At 34.9% G+C, this 16,106-nt stretch overlaps 1 protein-coding gene across 1 annotated transcript; it reads left to right on the top strand.

The window, feature by feature from the left end:
• Nucleotides 1-1,026: 1,026 nt before the first annotated feature.
• LOC133188451 (asparagine synthetase [glutamine-hydrolyzing]-like) lies at nt 1,027-12,596 on the top strand. Its single transcript, XM_061323888.1, has 10 exons — nt 1,027-1,086; nt 4,747-5,039; nt 5,344-5,584; nt 5,746-5,919; nt 6,011-6,103; nt 6,190-6,317; nt 6,390-6,516; nt 7,668-7,875; nt 8,047-8,284; nt 12,203-12,596. Exons 2-10 carry the CDS (start codon nt 4,791-4,793, stop codon nt 12,401-12,403), a joined length of 1,659 nt encoding a protein of 552 aa, XP_061179872.1. The 5' UTR covers nt 1,027-1,086; nt 4,747-4,790; the 3' UTR covers nt 12,404-12,596.
• The last annotated feature ends 3,510 nt before the right edge of the window (nt 12,597-16,106 follow it).

Raw genomic sequence — 16,106 nt, 5'->3', positions numbered from 1 at the left:
GCTCAAAGATGGCTTTTCACTACACAAGATACTAAACTAGATCCGGTGTTTTCGTCATCGGTGGGGTTGGGGGGGGGGGGGGGGGTTAGGTACAAATGCATTTTTTCTTGAGTTCAGTACAATTTATTCCGAAAAATTTTACATTATTACTGGGATTTTTATATCCAAAAAACCGTACATCAGACAGTTCAATGGCGTATCTAGCAACAATCTTACCGTAGTCAAAAAGGCAAGGTGTCTGGGGACCGTCTTGAGGCCCCAGTAGGTCCAGGGTGAGGCCTGGTGGGGGTTCGGAGGCGAAGCCCCCTGAAGCTCCTTGAATTCCAGTGTTTTAGGTCATGAAATTGCCTTTAAATATTTTATTTTTTACTACTGTAGTTATACTGAATATGAAACAAAAATGCTGGGCTTTGACATAGGCTACAGCTCCCCAATATCAGTTCCTTCAAAGGCATTTTAGGCAATGTGAGGACATTACATTAATTTTTCTGAATGCACACACACACAAATATATACATACATACATATGGGCGGAAGTGAGTATCCTAATAAAGTGAATTTCTCTGTGCAATCTATCTATCTACTTAAATAAGGAAGTGTAACATTATTTGGTACTATTCGTTGTAAAATTTTGCGGTCACAGTTGTACATTGTAAGTTACAGTACAATTCTGTTCCGATCTCTGTTGAAATATCTGTCTTTCTTTTAAAAATATCCACACTTTCCTTATTCAATGACTCTCCTTAGACCATTTTAATTTAAAGGGGTCTTTGTTTCCTATGGGGGTCAAAGGTCATCTTTTTGGTTACTTTAACATAGAAATTTAACAAAATTCAAGGGGGTCCGGACCGGATGCTTTAATGAAATAGTTTGACCAATTTGTTCACTGATGCGACTCGAGCTTTTAAAACTGAAGTTGTACATAAATCATGGAAAACTATTCTATATATAAATAGAACCATGTTTTTACCACGCCGCGAAGGCATGATTCGTGATACAATTGTGTATATAAATCAGTAATATTGCATCATTTTCCTGTGTTAACATATACTTCTTTTCTTACGGGATTACGCCTCCATACTGTAAGTAAATATTATAGAAACTCAACATTCTTTGCTTGCATTTATTTGTTTATATTTTACTTAAGCACGTTTAGAACAGAGAACATCTTCATCTTGATTTTTGTAAACAAATTCATTTTGAATAAGTGCGATATTCTCTGTTACATGGCTTTAAAAGGTTTTAGAAATTTTATAGGATGGTCCTTTGTCGAGAAGTTTAGACTTTTGCAAATACAACTACATGTACATACTATCTATTATATAAACATTTACATGTATATCATAGATTACGATAACAAAAATTATTATTTTTTAATTATTAAAATAACATTTCTATATTATCATAGAACACTTCTGCTATATGTTTGCAGTCAGAATCGTTTATATGCCCCCGTAATCGAAGATTCAGAGGTATTTGCCATGTCCATCCGTATGTCTGTCTGTTTGTCCACAAAAACTTTAACATTGCCCATAACTTTTGATTGGTTGGAGCTATGCCTTTCATATTTCACGTGTGTATTCCTTGTGACAAGGCCTTCTTTGGGTACCAACATATTTGACCTCTTGACCTTGGAATTTGACCCACTTATGCGAAAATGTACCCACCTTTAACCTTGACCGGACTTTCAGGCCCGTAGGAAGCAATTTCACTTTGAGGGGGCACAACCATACATTTTCAGTTGGGGGGGGGGGCACTATCCAGTACCAAAATTCCTTGACAAGCAAAAAAAAAAAAGAAGGTCATTAGACGTTATTATTGAGGGGGCACAAGCATATAGTAGCTATGTTTTCTATAGTATTCTATATATCGGCAAAATTAAGGGGGGCACGGCCCCCCGTGTCCCCCCGGTTCCTACGGCCATGACTTTTGAACAGGTGATGCTAGGGCTTTCTTATTTCACATGTGTATTCATCGTGGCAAGACCTTACCATGGGTTTTGACCTTTTGACCTTGACCTTTCAGTTTGACCCACTTTTGAAAAAAAAAACTTTAACCTTGGCCATAACTTCTGAACAGTTAGGACTAGGACTTTCAATTTCACAGGTACATGTATATTTCTTGTGAAAAGACCTTCCTTTGGATTCCACAATTTTGACCTTTTGACCTTGGAGTTTGAATTTCTTTTGAAAAACTTCAACCTTGGTCATAATTTTTGAACAATTGGCGCTAGGGCTCTCATATTTCTCATGTGTATTCATCTTGACAAGACCTTTTCATGGTGTAAATATTTTGACCTTTTGACTTTGACCTCAGAGTTTGACCCAATTTAAAAAAAAATAACTTTGGCAGTAACTTTTGAACAGTTAGTACAAGTGCTTTTAAATTTCACAGGTATATTCCTTGTGAAAAGACCTTCCTTTGGATAACAACAATTTTGACATTTTGACCTTTTAACCTTTACCTTGGAGTTTGACATACTTTTGAAATCTTTAACCTTTAACAATTGGTGTGAGGCATTAATATTGTGCAAGTGTATTTCCTATATATATCCCCTGCATACCATTAATTTTGATCCTTTGACTTAGACCTTGGAGTTTGGGAATATATTCTATTATATTCTGTAAAATAAGTAAACTACGAGCTATTATTATTATAATATTTCTATGAATTTATTGATGATCAGAAGATACTGTGTTCAAGTCCTATAAATTAATCTTTACTCAAATTTTTGTGAACATGCATTCTAAAGACATTATTGTAAACATCAGTATCCAATTATTTTCAAGACCACAACAAATATTTCATTACTCAATATTGTGGGAAAATTTTGCAGCCTTAAAAGCAATCATCATTGGCTTCAATAAATGTAAAAAAAAAAAATTATGACTATAGTCAATCTAGAGACACTTAATTTGACAATAATTTAATATTTTAGGTATATAGGGCAATAGGCAAAAGTCGCAAAAAAAGGTATTCTGCTATTTGAAGAAAAAAAAATGTTGCGAATTCGAATGACACAAACAGTTCTTGTCCCAACACTTCATTTTAATTTTAAAGTCCATAACGTTACCCTGCAGCAGCATTTGCAGAAATTACGCGGCATGTAATGATGATAAATAAATTCAGAGAATCAGCGCGTGAAAAGTTTGCGCTGGATATGATGCTTTGCACACACACACACACATCTATCTATCTATCTATCTATCTATCTATCTATCTATCTATCTATCTATCTATCTATATATATATCTATATCTATATATATATATATATATATATATATATATATATATATATATATATATATATACTAGATAAAACCCCGCGCAAGCGCGGGGAATTGAATGTATACTACTACCGACAGAAAATATTTTGTAGTTTCTAATGACAGCCTACAGGCTTATAGCAGGAAGAAATACTTTGTTCAAAATCTCGCATGAAGTAGATGTACGTCTCCACCCCCACTCCACCCCCTTTGTAAAAACTTGAAAATTAACAAAATTTTTCATTAATTGACGTTTATTGTGAAACCTGTTATATTATGTTATAGATATTGTACTTCAGATGCTCTTATTTCATTTCCGTCAAGGATAAAAGCAGTGAATATGCATATTTTACTGATAAATTGATTTGGGGGGGGGGGGGGTTAAAAATTCATAGGTACTTGGGTCTTGGTTTATAAATATGTTTGTACCTTACTGATATGTAAATAATGTTCTTTACTTTTTTACATATCAATAAGGTACATACATATTTATAAACCAAGACTCAAGTACCTTGAAAATTAACTTTTAACGCCCTATGAATAGGCCGAGTATTTGATACAAAAGACTGTTTTCAGAGAAAAAAAATGAAATGTGTTGATTAAAGCACAAAATTTTACATCTGTAATTGTTTTTGAACAACACCTTATTCATTAATTTTCTCTTTACATGTAAGCAAGTTTATTACGAAGTACAAATTGTACTTCGGGTTCGTTGCCACGATGCTCTCAGTAAGGAATATATATACACAAATTTTACCGATAAATTTATTAGGAAAACCTACTACATACATGCATATATTTGTAATAGTCTTTCGATTTGTAAATATATTCACAACTTATAGTTTTATCAATGATTTACCATTATTTCAATGACCAATCACACAAAAGCTTTTTTTTTATGTTGTGCAGCTATATAAGCGCCTCGGTTTTTTTTTAAACATCGGGCTCGATGCTATAAGATGTTCTAGAAGCTTCCGTCAATATTAAGATCGATGAGTGACGAAAATAATTTGCACATTTCCCTTTTTAATCGGTTATCACAACTTATTTCTTTTACATCATTTAAATCAAGTTTTGATTGAATAATTCAGTGATGACGTTTTATGAAATAAATAAACGATTGATTGTTGTCAGTTTCATTAAAAATTGCCAGTAACTTAGATCCGCCAACCGGAAACGCTACCGTACTCACGTTTTTGCTATTTCATGGCTGTTTATAGAAAATAAAAGTAGACTTTTAATTTAATGTACTATACTTACTATGCGAGTGAAATCTAAATATAGTTTACGGACATCATCTTGTATCTAGTGTATTGTTAGAGGAGTGAGTAAGAACTCTGGTGCACCCGTTTCAGAGTTTATTTGCAAGATTTATTAATTTATAAGTATATATATATATATATATATATATATATATATATATATATATATATATATATATATATATATATATATATATATATATATAATGTTTTCAGTTACCCTTATCTAGCTAAAGAACAGGAATTTAGCGACACCAGACATGTGCGGGATATGGGCTATATTCGGAAGCGACGATGATGTTGCCATCCAGTGTAACGCTGCGCATAAAATTACTCACAGAGGGCCCGACGCCTTCCGACTAGAAACGATCCATCATTTCCCAAACTGTGCTCTCGGGTTCCATCGTTTGTCCATCGTTGACGATTTAGCAGGAATGCAACCCATGAGAGTTTTTAAGTATCCACACATCTGGCTGATGTACAACGGAGAGATTTATAACCATAAATTTGTACGTTTCCAAAAAATATATGATTTATTTTCAGCTAAAGCATTTAAAGTTTTAAACCCATTAAGTAACCTCTTACGCTGATCAAGGATTAGCCAATAGGGATTTCTTTTTCAGAACAGCATTTAAAGATGTCAAATCAATTACGATATCAAGCTAGTAGCTCGTTTTTTAACAACACCCCCCCCCCCTTTTTTGAGAATTTTAAAATTTATAACGCCAATCACCGTTGTAAATTCTTTTTATCTTGAGTTTACAAAAAATACTATAATTACTACAAACTATATGTCCATACAATTTTATGAAGCTTGAGGAGCAGTTTAACTTTGATACTTCTACGGAATGTGACGGGGAGGTTATTATTCACCTGTATGCCCGCGGAGGTGCTGAGTACGCAGCAAGGCATTTGGATGGAGTGTTCGCCTTCATCATCCTGGACACAGCAGAACGAAAGGTGTACGTTGGTCGGGACACATTTGGCGTCAGACCATCGTTTAAAGCCTATATTGAAGAAAAGAAATTCCTCGCCATCTGTTCAGAAGCCAAAGGTAACTGCATGTTCAACTGTGTTATAACAGAATCAAAAGCAATTATAGCATATTATTAAAAGATGAAGTGTCGAGAACAAGAATCGTAATCGTATTGCTACATGTAGATAGTTTGTTTAGAATGCTCAAGTGTCCTCGGACTCAATAGTTAACCTTTTCAGGCCTAATGCCCTTAAAACAAGTGTCTGATAGCGATGTACAGATAACACCATTCCCTCCCGGTCACGTGGAAGCATACAGCCTCGATTTGAATGGAAGGGCTACATATATGAACACCACACGTTTCAATAAAATTGGAGAATGCCCAGAATATAAAACATTAGTTAATCCTATAGGTTTGTAATTTTGCATATAAACAGTAATAAGTGCTTGGTACAGAACACGATGCAATGAATAATACTAGTAACTGAGATGAATTAAACATAGATGATGACATCCTCGGCAGCATACGAGATCTGCTGGATGCTGCAGTTCACAAGAGAACGATGGCAGAAAGACGAATTGGCTGTTTGTTGTCCGGTAATCACCAAACTCATATTTAATGTACAATTTTTCAGTATTTGAATTTAATGAGTAATTTTATGGGATACTTTTTGTACTTGTAGGTGGTCTTGATTCAAGCTTAGTTTCTTCTTTATTCGTAAGAAAAGCTAAAGAGCTTGGAATTAAGTATCCCATCCAAACGTTTTCTATCGGTATGGAGGGGAGCCCAGATTTGCTAGCAGCAAGGAAGGTAAGAGTTTGAATTTCATTATTGTATTAAATATTATTGTCTGCTTGTCATAATAATGGCCTTGTTTAACAGGTTGCTAACCACATAGGAACTGAGCACCACGAGGTTGTATTTACTCCAGATGAGGGCATCGAGTCTCTGGAATCGGTCATATTTCACCTGGAGAGTTATGACATCACAACAGTAAGAGCATCTGTTGGTATGTCATTTTAATAGTAACTAAGTGTGTGTGTGTGTGTGTGGGTGTGAGTGTGTGTGTGTGTGTGTGTGTGAGAGAGAGAGAGAGAGAGAGAGAGAGAGAGAAAGAGAGAGTTAGTTATTAATTTTAAAGAAAAAAATATCAGTTGAAAGTATTTTATAAGTTGAGTATAGGTAATAAAGCGGACGAGAGGATATACTGAATATTAATTTAAGTGAGATACATATATATATATATATATATATATATATATATATATATATATATATATATATATATATATATATACATGTATAGATATATATATATATATTTATATATATATATATATATATATATATATATATATATATATATATATATATATATATAGGAGACAGATTCCGTAGGTCGAGAGTTCAACCCCGGGTTGGGGCGGAAGTGGGTATCCTTGTAAAAGTGAATTTCTTTGTGCTTTCTATATTGATATTTCTTCACTTATGCAATTATGTTAGTTTAAGAGTTGTTAAATGTGCTGTATAAATAAAATTAATAAAATTAATTCATTACAATGTGTATCGGTAACGATCCTCTAATAAAACTAATGTCCAAATAACTGTATCTCTCTTCCATTCTCAATGACCGTGTAGTGTAGGACAGCGCCGCGAGAATTCCATCGGCATCGAAAGCAAGCTTTTTGACTTGCCTAAATGACTGAGCGGTCTAGCGCGCTGTTCCTGTACTGCTAGCTATAGGAGATAGATTGCATAGGTCGAGAGTTCAACCCCGGGTTGGGGCGGAAGTGGGTATCCTTATAAAAGTGAATTTCTTTGTGCTTTCTATATATATATATATATATATATATATATATATATATATATATATAACATTCATAACAGGTGTAAAAGACCAAAAAAATGTAGCAAGCACATATTAAATAAAAAAGGTTAATAAAAAAAATGAGGCACGTAATACTAAGTACATATATATTTCATATTGGCGAGGAATAGAGAGGGCTAGGGTCAATCTCAGTACAACCGGTTCTTTTTCCTAGTCGTATAGGACTGAATTGTGCTTCAAATGATCTGAATTCAAATAAGTTTTCAGCAACCCCATTGCATTGAAATTCGAATGAATCCGCTTAATTTACAAAGAACGAATTTTTTTTGTAGGTATGTTTTTGCTTAGTAAATATATAATGGAGAAAACTGACACTCGGGTAATTTTATCTGGGGAGGGGGCAGATGAAGTGATGCAGGGTTATATATACTTCCACAAAGCACCCTCTGCTTCGGAGGCTGACACAGAGAGTAGGCGCCTCTGTAAGGACCTATATATGTATGATGTGCTGCGAGGGGACAGGTCCACAGCAGCCTGGGGGTAAATTTATTATAATTATCACAAAAAATTAACTTTTAAATGCATGAAAATACAACAGTAATTTTAAGTTTTAAAAAATCGTGCTACTTTTGTCTCTCTTTTTTCTTTTAAAATAGAACGTCTGTTTTCTTTCTCTCATTACTTACTAAAATTAAATATTTTAATTTTAAGCATGGAAATTCGTGTTCCCTTTCTGGACCATCGACTTAGCAGCTATTTCCTCTCACTACCACCGGAAGTAAGACAACCACGTGACAGCATAGAAAAATATCTACTGAGAGCAGCATTTGACAAAACAGAATTATTGCCGCACAACATATTATGGCGACCGAAGGAGGCTTTCAGTGATGGTATTTCAAGTGTAAAAAGGTCATGGTATGAAATTCTCCAAGACCACCTTTGCGATCAGGTCATTGTTTCAATTATATATATTGTTTTTTTTTATTTATACATATAATTTCATCACATAAAGTGAGTGGGATTAGGCAGCAGGCATAGCCTATTTTAGCCCTCTCCCTACAGCAAGGATAAGGTAAATACACTGCATAACATTAATTAAACAAACATTTAAAAAAATGCAAGGAACAAGAAGGGGAAACAAGATGTATTTGTGAAACACTGATGCCCCCGTATGGCAACTTATAGCAAACTTAAGGTTAAACTTGCAAATCAAATATGTTGGTACCCAAAGTAAGGTCTTGTCTCGAGGAATATACCTGTGAAATATGAGAGCCCTAGCAGCAACCAATGAATAGATATGGAAAAGGTTAAAGTTTTTCGAAAGTAAGTCAATCATAAAGGTCAAGGTCAAATGGTCAAAATGAATGGTGCCTAAGGAAAGGCCATCTCACAAGAAATATACTGGTGAAATATGAAAACTGAAGCACCAATCGTTCAAAAGTTTTGACCAAGGTTTAAGTTTTTCAAAAGTAGGTCAAACTTCAAAGTCAAGGTCAATGGATTACAATTGTTGGTATCCAAAGGAAAGTCTTGTCACAAGGATTACATATGTGAAGTATGAAAGCCCTAGCACCAATGGTTAAAAAGTTATGGCCAAGGTTAAAGTTTTCCAAGAGTAGGTCAAACTCCAAGGTCAACGTCAAAGGGTCAAAGTTGTTGGTATCCAAAGGAAGGTCTTGTCACAAGGATTACATATGTGAAGTATGAAAGCCCTGGCACCAACGGTTCACAAGTTATGGCCAAGGTTAAAGTTTTTCAAAAGTAGGTCAAACTCCAAGGTCAAGGTCAAAAGGTCAAAGTTGTTGGTATTCAAAGGAATGTCTTGTCACAAGGATTACACATGTGACGTATGAAAGCCTTAGCACCAATGGTTCAATAGTTATGGCCAAGGTTAAAGTTTTTCAAAAGTAGGTCAAACTCCAAGGTCAAGGTCAAAGGGTCAATGTTGTTGGTATCCAAAGGAAGGTCTTGTCACAAGGATTACACATTTGAAGTATGAAAGCCTTAGCACCAATTGTTCAAAAGTTATGGCCAAGGTTAAAGTTGGGTAAAATTTTGCAAAACTGGGTCAAACTCCAAGGTCAAGGTCAAAAGGTAAAAAATGGTGGTACCCGAAGAAGGGTCTTGTCACAAGGAATACACATGTGAAATATGAGAGCCATAGCTCCAACCAATCAAAAGTTATGGGCAGTGTTAAAGTTTTTGCGGACAAACAGACAGACAGACAGTCAGACGGATGGACAGGGCAAAAACTATATACCCCCGAATCCTCGATACGGGGGCATGAAAATACAATGTAGTACCGGTTTGGAAAAATTAACAAAAGTTATATATACATTTACATGACAGTGTTCAAGTAAAACGTTTTGTTGCTGCTAAAACAAAAGCAATATAATTGTCAAACCGGTATTGATATAGAAATCCGAATTCCGGATTAAGAAAACACAAAGAGTAAACAAAAGTACTGTAGATAACGTACATACAAATAAGAAAGAATTGCCTCCTCATAAGAAGGGAAAAAAACGATGCTTTAGGTCTAACATCTTATATAGAATAAATAGATATGAATATACTAGAATATATATTTTGATGGCACAAATATCAGATTTACTGGACATATATGACAAGTGTCTAATTGAGCATGATTTACAGCTGGAAATCAGCTGTTGAACAGATGGTATAAAATGTTTATATCATATCAAGTAAGAGGCGTTGAAGTGTCTAAGCCCTGGCTGGTAGTCTCAGTAACGGTATGAGTGAGGTCATGAGGCGGAATTGTACTTACAATTTTGGTAATGTCATTTTCATGTTGAATGTGGAATACCCTTCCCTTTTCAGTTATTTTGGCAAAGAGTTTGCTCTCATAAGTCCAGCAGGAGTGGAAAATCCGATTTATATCTTGTTGATTGTTTCTTTGTTTGAAGTTTACGTCCCTTGCAAGATTTCACTCATATAAGACGTCACCAGATACAGATGAAGAGCTGCAAATTGGTAGACACGCGTCTCGGTCCACTGGGCCTAAATGTCCGTGGGTCGAGGTGTCTGATATTCTGCAAATTTACACCTATGCACATTTGTGCAGTGAAGGTTCTTTTGCGTGCCTGCCGTGCCAGAGGGCCTCGGTAATCTTTAAGGTTTCATCCGAGAGAACCCGAAACTGTCGGGCGCTTGGCAAATTGAACAGTTGGTGCTTATTTTAATTATCACAAAGTTTATAAAATTTCAACCCTGGGTTGTGCACCTATCTGCATAGGCGTCGGAAGCAAATTGAAAGTGGGGTGGCTAATTGAAATGGGGAGGGCTAAACCAACGAAAAAAGGTAAGCCCCAATTTCCAATGCCTATATTATGTCTATCTTTGCAAAAAAAAATGGAGTGGGGCTAAGCCCCCCCCCCCCCCCCCGACGCCTATGCTCTGCAACCTGTAAAGACGAGATTTAAAAAAAACGATCAAAACCAACCTATTGTCTTTTACTCATAATTGAACTTTAAGAAATTCAAATGATGAGTACACGACAATTAAGTACATGTAACGTATTTCCAACTCGGCCTGTGGCGCTACTTATCCAAATGCTTCAATTGCTTTCGATAAGGGGAAACCTTTTTAATTATAGCTAGGTAGGAATAAAGATGTTCAAACTAACTAAGGATATTCTAGATTTATTGCATATTTCTCTCCGGCTACAGTTTGGTTTTGACGGCACGATTGTCCTTCTTAAACTGATTAACGCATAACACGTTTGAGGAAAAACAAATTAAACACAAAGATGGAATAAGTGTCACACAGAAATGAGATGAAAGGGTGACATTCTATAGTTTGACAAATCTATCTTTCAGATTAACAACTTACATTGATACTAAAATCGCTCGTAAATCTTGTCGTGGTCAAGGTGTGAAAATTGCCTTTAGGATTAATTCTACTTAAGGTCAGTCGACACGTTCCTTGAAAATATATAATTTTTCCCAAGAATTTGTCATTGATGTGTTGCTACTTAAACAAAAACTTTCCTCGCAAAAAATCGAGGTACCTTACCGGGAATTTAATAACTTGGGTAATCTTATAAATTGCCAATGTCACAATTTTTAGTGTACTTATTTTTTTTCAAAAATATATTAAATTCAATTTACAAATCACAAAGAGAATGACAATTATGAATAATTTTTTAATAATACCAAGAAATACAAACGAATATTTGAGGAACGTGTCGTCTGACCTTAACACCAAATGATAGTTCGATAAAATGTAGGTTTTAGACGTTTTGTTAAACAAATACGGGATCAGAAAGCATTAATGAAAATTATTACAAAATAGCCGTACGAAAAACTAATTAACCAAACAGTAATTTAAATGACAGCGAACATTTAGAATCTTGAAATTTTTCATCAAGACACATTTTTGACTTGAATTTTCAAACATATGTTACATATATTTGATATGAAATGTGTATATCAAGGACCGTTTTTAAAAAATGAAAAAAAATGCCATGTCCAAGAACTTTTTCGTGAGTCTCTAGTGCATTTTTATTGCAAAATTAGTCAGGTTTGCACATATCTTTTATGAGAAGATAATGTCAAATATAAAGTCAACAAATTGTTTAATACTTGAGTTACGAACAAGATTCAATTGACAAATTACAGACAAACAGAGTGAAAGACGAGCCCAAACAATATATATGAACGCGTGGTTTATTTCTTTACTAAATAATTTTAAAATAAGTTAATAGCTAGAAAATCCTATTTCCTATTTTTAGGCGGATCTTTTGGATTGATCGCCTAGCCTTTTTGAATGAAATAATCATAAAATCAGTGTTTTGTAATTCAAGTATTCCAGTCTAATTCCTAAAACAATTATTATATATTTACCACAGATAAATGACAAGGAATTACAGGAAGCACCTGCTAAATATCCCTACAACACTCCCCTAACGAAGGAGGCTCTCTACTACAGGAAAATATTTGAGAAGTTTTATCCAGGACAGGCTGAGTGGATACCTTACTTCTGGATGCCCAGGTGGACAGAGACCACTGATCCCTCCGCTAGAACCCTCAAACACTATAAACAGGAGTAGCAGACAAGAAGCTCGGTAACTGAAGGAAGATCTTTCTAAGCCGGATCTACATATCCGAATTTACCTACACATCAATTTTTTATTCTAATATTAATTAATAATTGGTATCAGAGAGAGAGAGAGAGAGAGAGAGAGAGAGGTCAACATTTTGTTGAATACTTTACAATAATAATTAAATAAAGGAGTACTTTTATTATTTTGTTTGTGATTTTATTATTAGTATATATTACACTTATACGTACGGAATTTTTTTCTTGCAATCTGTATTTTGATTTCTGCTATGAAGTAATGTATAGACTGTGAACCATTTATTACTGTTAATGCACTTCCCTTACCACACACACACACACACACACACACTTTGAACCACATGGGAAGTCTCTTTTCTGGGATTAGGAAAAAATGTGGTTATGTGTCTGCAGACACCAATCCAGCAAGCGTTGACAGTGATCACTCCACATTGCGTCTAAACCTCCTGACTTTTAACAAGTCCCAGAGTACATGAATGGACAGAAAATGCCTATACAGTCATCTTTATTTGAAGATAACTGTAATGTTCATTCTCTCCATTAGATCGGACTTTAGTAATGGAATAAATCTTAAATTTATCGTAGAAAGAAATATCTGAAAAAATTAAGGCCCGATCGAGGGTCTCAGCTTCCAGGGCTGATACGGATCCTGTAGGGCTGATATACATCTACAGGGCTGATATGGATTCATACAAGTATCATACCTTTTGTAGATTAAACCTGATGATTCACATATTTTTCTCATAATTTTAAAAATTACTGTTCTTTGATCATGTTGATATTATATGGTATTCGGTGCTTATTTGTTTTTGCTCAAGAAGTTGTGAGCTGTAAGTTATTATTAAGTATGTAATAAACATAATAAACATAGTCACCCTTTTCCATATAACATCCTGTATCAGCCCTAGACCAATCGATATATCGACCCCCCTTTAGATCCCCGCATATGGTTTGTATTATTCTCTTCGTATTATAATACAGACGTGTTGATACGATGTATCAATACATAAAATGCAGTTTCGATTTTTAGGTCACTGAGTCAATCTGTTTTTGTCCGTTGTCGTGCGTTGTGCAATCTCTAATAAAAACGCTGTGCGTAATATATGTGTTTGGGTCGGTGACCAGCTGTTGCAAAAATATACAAGCTAATTCAGAGAATTTGTGTCCCCTGCTTAGGAAAAAAAAAGAAGTGCATGCGCAGTTCGGGGGGGGGGGGGTCGGACCCGGATTTGTAGAGTTATTAAATGTATACATGTATATTGAAATAAAAAATGCCAATATGGATATAAAGATTTGATTGCTTATTATATAAATAGTGCACGTTTTTGAGGGTAACAGTTGAAATTGACACCCCAAGGAAAACCATTGTCAACCGACGCGTCAGCGGAGGTTGACAATGGTTTTCCGAGGGGTGTCAATTTCAACTGTTACCCTCAAAAACGTGCACTATTTATTTTATTATACTGAATGTCTTATTGATTTCGGGTGTCATAAAAAAATTCGGAGATCGTCGTTAAGTTCACGTTTAGAAAGCTTTCAAACTCCCCGCTTCTATTTTTCTCAATAAGAAAGCTTCGGAAAGGATTTACCAACCTCTTTATTGTTTGTTTGCTACTCAAAAAGTCCTTTATCATCTAAAGTGTGCACTCGCAAGGATGTTTCGTCTGTCGTTTGTTGTTTTCAGGTAAGCTACATCGGACGGAAGCTTTTATTGACGTAGTTTATTCGGCTTCTTTCAAACGCACAACCGACGTTTTGAGAATTCTACGGTGAACCGTACGCGCATGATTTGAACGCATGTGATATTTTCGTAATGTTACCCGTTGTCAAGTGTGTTGCTAACTCTGAGGGTAACATTACGGATTGTTAAATGCGTCTAAACCAATCAGATTTTAGTATTTAACATGAAAGTATAATAATCTTTAATATGTGTATAGAAGATTCTTTTTAATATACCGGCTATATACAGAATATTTATCACACTGTAATAATGATTTTATGAGTTTGTACACGCCAGACATCATAACTTTTTCATTTCACATGTTGAATAGTATCATCTAGTAATTCCAGAAAAAAAAATAATAATAAAAAAAAGAATCGTCCGGGGATTGAAGCCGGGCCTCTCGCTTGCAAAGCGAGCAACATACCACTAGACCACGGAGGCACTTGAATATACAGTAAATTAAATGCAAACATTAAGTCACATATAATGTTTATATTTATGTTTGATATTGTCAAAATTTTAATCAATAAATGTTGTCTAATTTAGCCTTTACTAAACAGTTCTAATAGATGTAATTAGAATATAAAGTCCGCCGACAACCTGTATTGTACGTAATAACTCTGACATGCCCCTGTGCTAAAAATAGTGCCAAGCGACTTTTAATATAATAAATAAATAAAAAAAAAACACTTTGAGAGGGGCAAGCGGCACGTCGATTTACTCAAATGGACCCCAAATGAACACAAATGGAACCCAAATGGAAACACAAATGGACCATAATGGAACTCAAACGAACCCAAATGGAAACCAAATGGAATATTAAATATATATCATCGTATTATCAAGTTGTTACTTATTTAAAATGATGAAAATAATGAACTTACAAATGGAGAATATTAATTATTCATTTCTAATATTGTATTTTAAAATACGAATTAATTTTCTATAGTATTCTATACATCGGCAAAATTATTGGGGGGGGGGGGTAGTGCGCCTCTCTCGTGCACCCCCCCCCCCCCCGGTTCCTACGGCCATGAAATCTATAAACTTTAATATGAAATTCTTCCATTTTGTATTCAATGATATGCAAAAGTTATTTCAAATAGAAAAAAAAAATTCGTATTTTAAAATACAATATTAGAAATGAATAATTAATATTTTCCATTTGCAAGTTTATTGTTTTCATCATTTTAAATAAGTAACAACTTGAGAATACGATAATATATAATTAATATTCCATTTGGGTCCATTTGTGTTTCCATTTGGGTCCATTTGTGTTTCCATTTGGGTCCATTTGGGTTCCATTTGGGTCCATTTGGGTAAATCGACGCACCCGGGGCAAGAGAGGCCCTAGGGAGTTATGGTATAAAATTTCATTGCAAAGGCTCAAAAGCTTCTTGAGATATCGCCCGGAAACGAAAGTGTTACACACAGACGGAATTTATGAATTTACGACCTTGAACTTTGACCTTTTGACCTCAAAATAAATAGGGGGTCTTAGGCCACAGGGAGTTGTTATGTAAAATTTCATTGCAAAAGCTCAAAGAATTCGCGAGATATCGCGCGGAAACGAAAGTGTTAAAACAGACAGAATTTATGACCTTGACCTGTGACCTTTTGACCTCAAAATAATTAGGGTTCTTTTTTAGGCCATAGGGAGTTGCTATGCAAAATTTCATTGCGAAAGCTCAAAGGGTTCTCGAGATATCGCGCAGAAACGAAAGCGTTAGATCTACAGACAGACAGAAATACAGACGGACGGACGGACAGACAGACCCAAATTATATCCCCCACTTTCAGTGAAAGCGGGGGACAAAAAAAAAACAACAGCTGTTAACAAGGGATAATTGCCACTTATTTAAGCCTAAAGGAAATCATTGTGTTTTACATTTGTATTTGTGCATTCTCGACATTCTATTGAAACAGCTATCTACTTAGCACTATAGTTGAC

The sequence above is a fragment of the Saccostrea echinata genome, unplaced genomic scaffold (assembly GCF_033153115.1).
Source record: "Saccostrea echinata isolate AGI-Se365-2 ecotype Australia unplaced genomic scaffold, CSIRO_AGI_Sech_v1 ptg000016l, whole genome shotgun sequence".
Lineage (NCBI taxonomy): Eukaryota > Metazoa > Mollusca > Bivalvia > Ostreida > Ostreidae > Saccostrea > Saccostrea echinata.
The sequence above is the reverse complement of the archived record's forward strand: the minus strand, read 5'-3'. Positions and strand labels throughout refer to the sequence as shown.

Coding starts and splice junctions, on each gene's coding strand:
- LOC133188451 (XM_061323888.1), top strand. CDS start 4,791: ATGTGCGGGATATGGGCTATATTCGGAAGCGACGATGATGTTGCCATC. Junction 5,585..5,745: donor CATCTGTTCAGAAGCCAAAG/GTAACTGCATGT, acceptor TAACCTTTTCAG/GCCTAATGCCCTTAAAACAA. Junction 5,920..6,010: donor AACATTAGTTAATCCTATAG/GTTTGTAATTTT, acceptor AATTAAACATAG/ATGATGACATCCTCGGCAGC.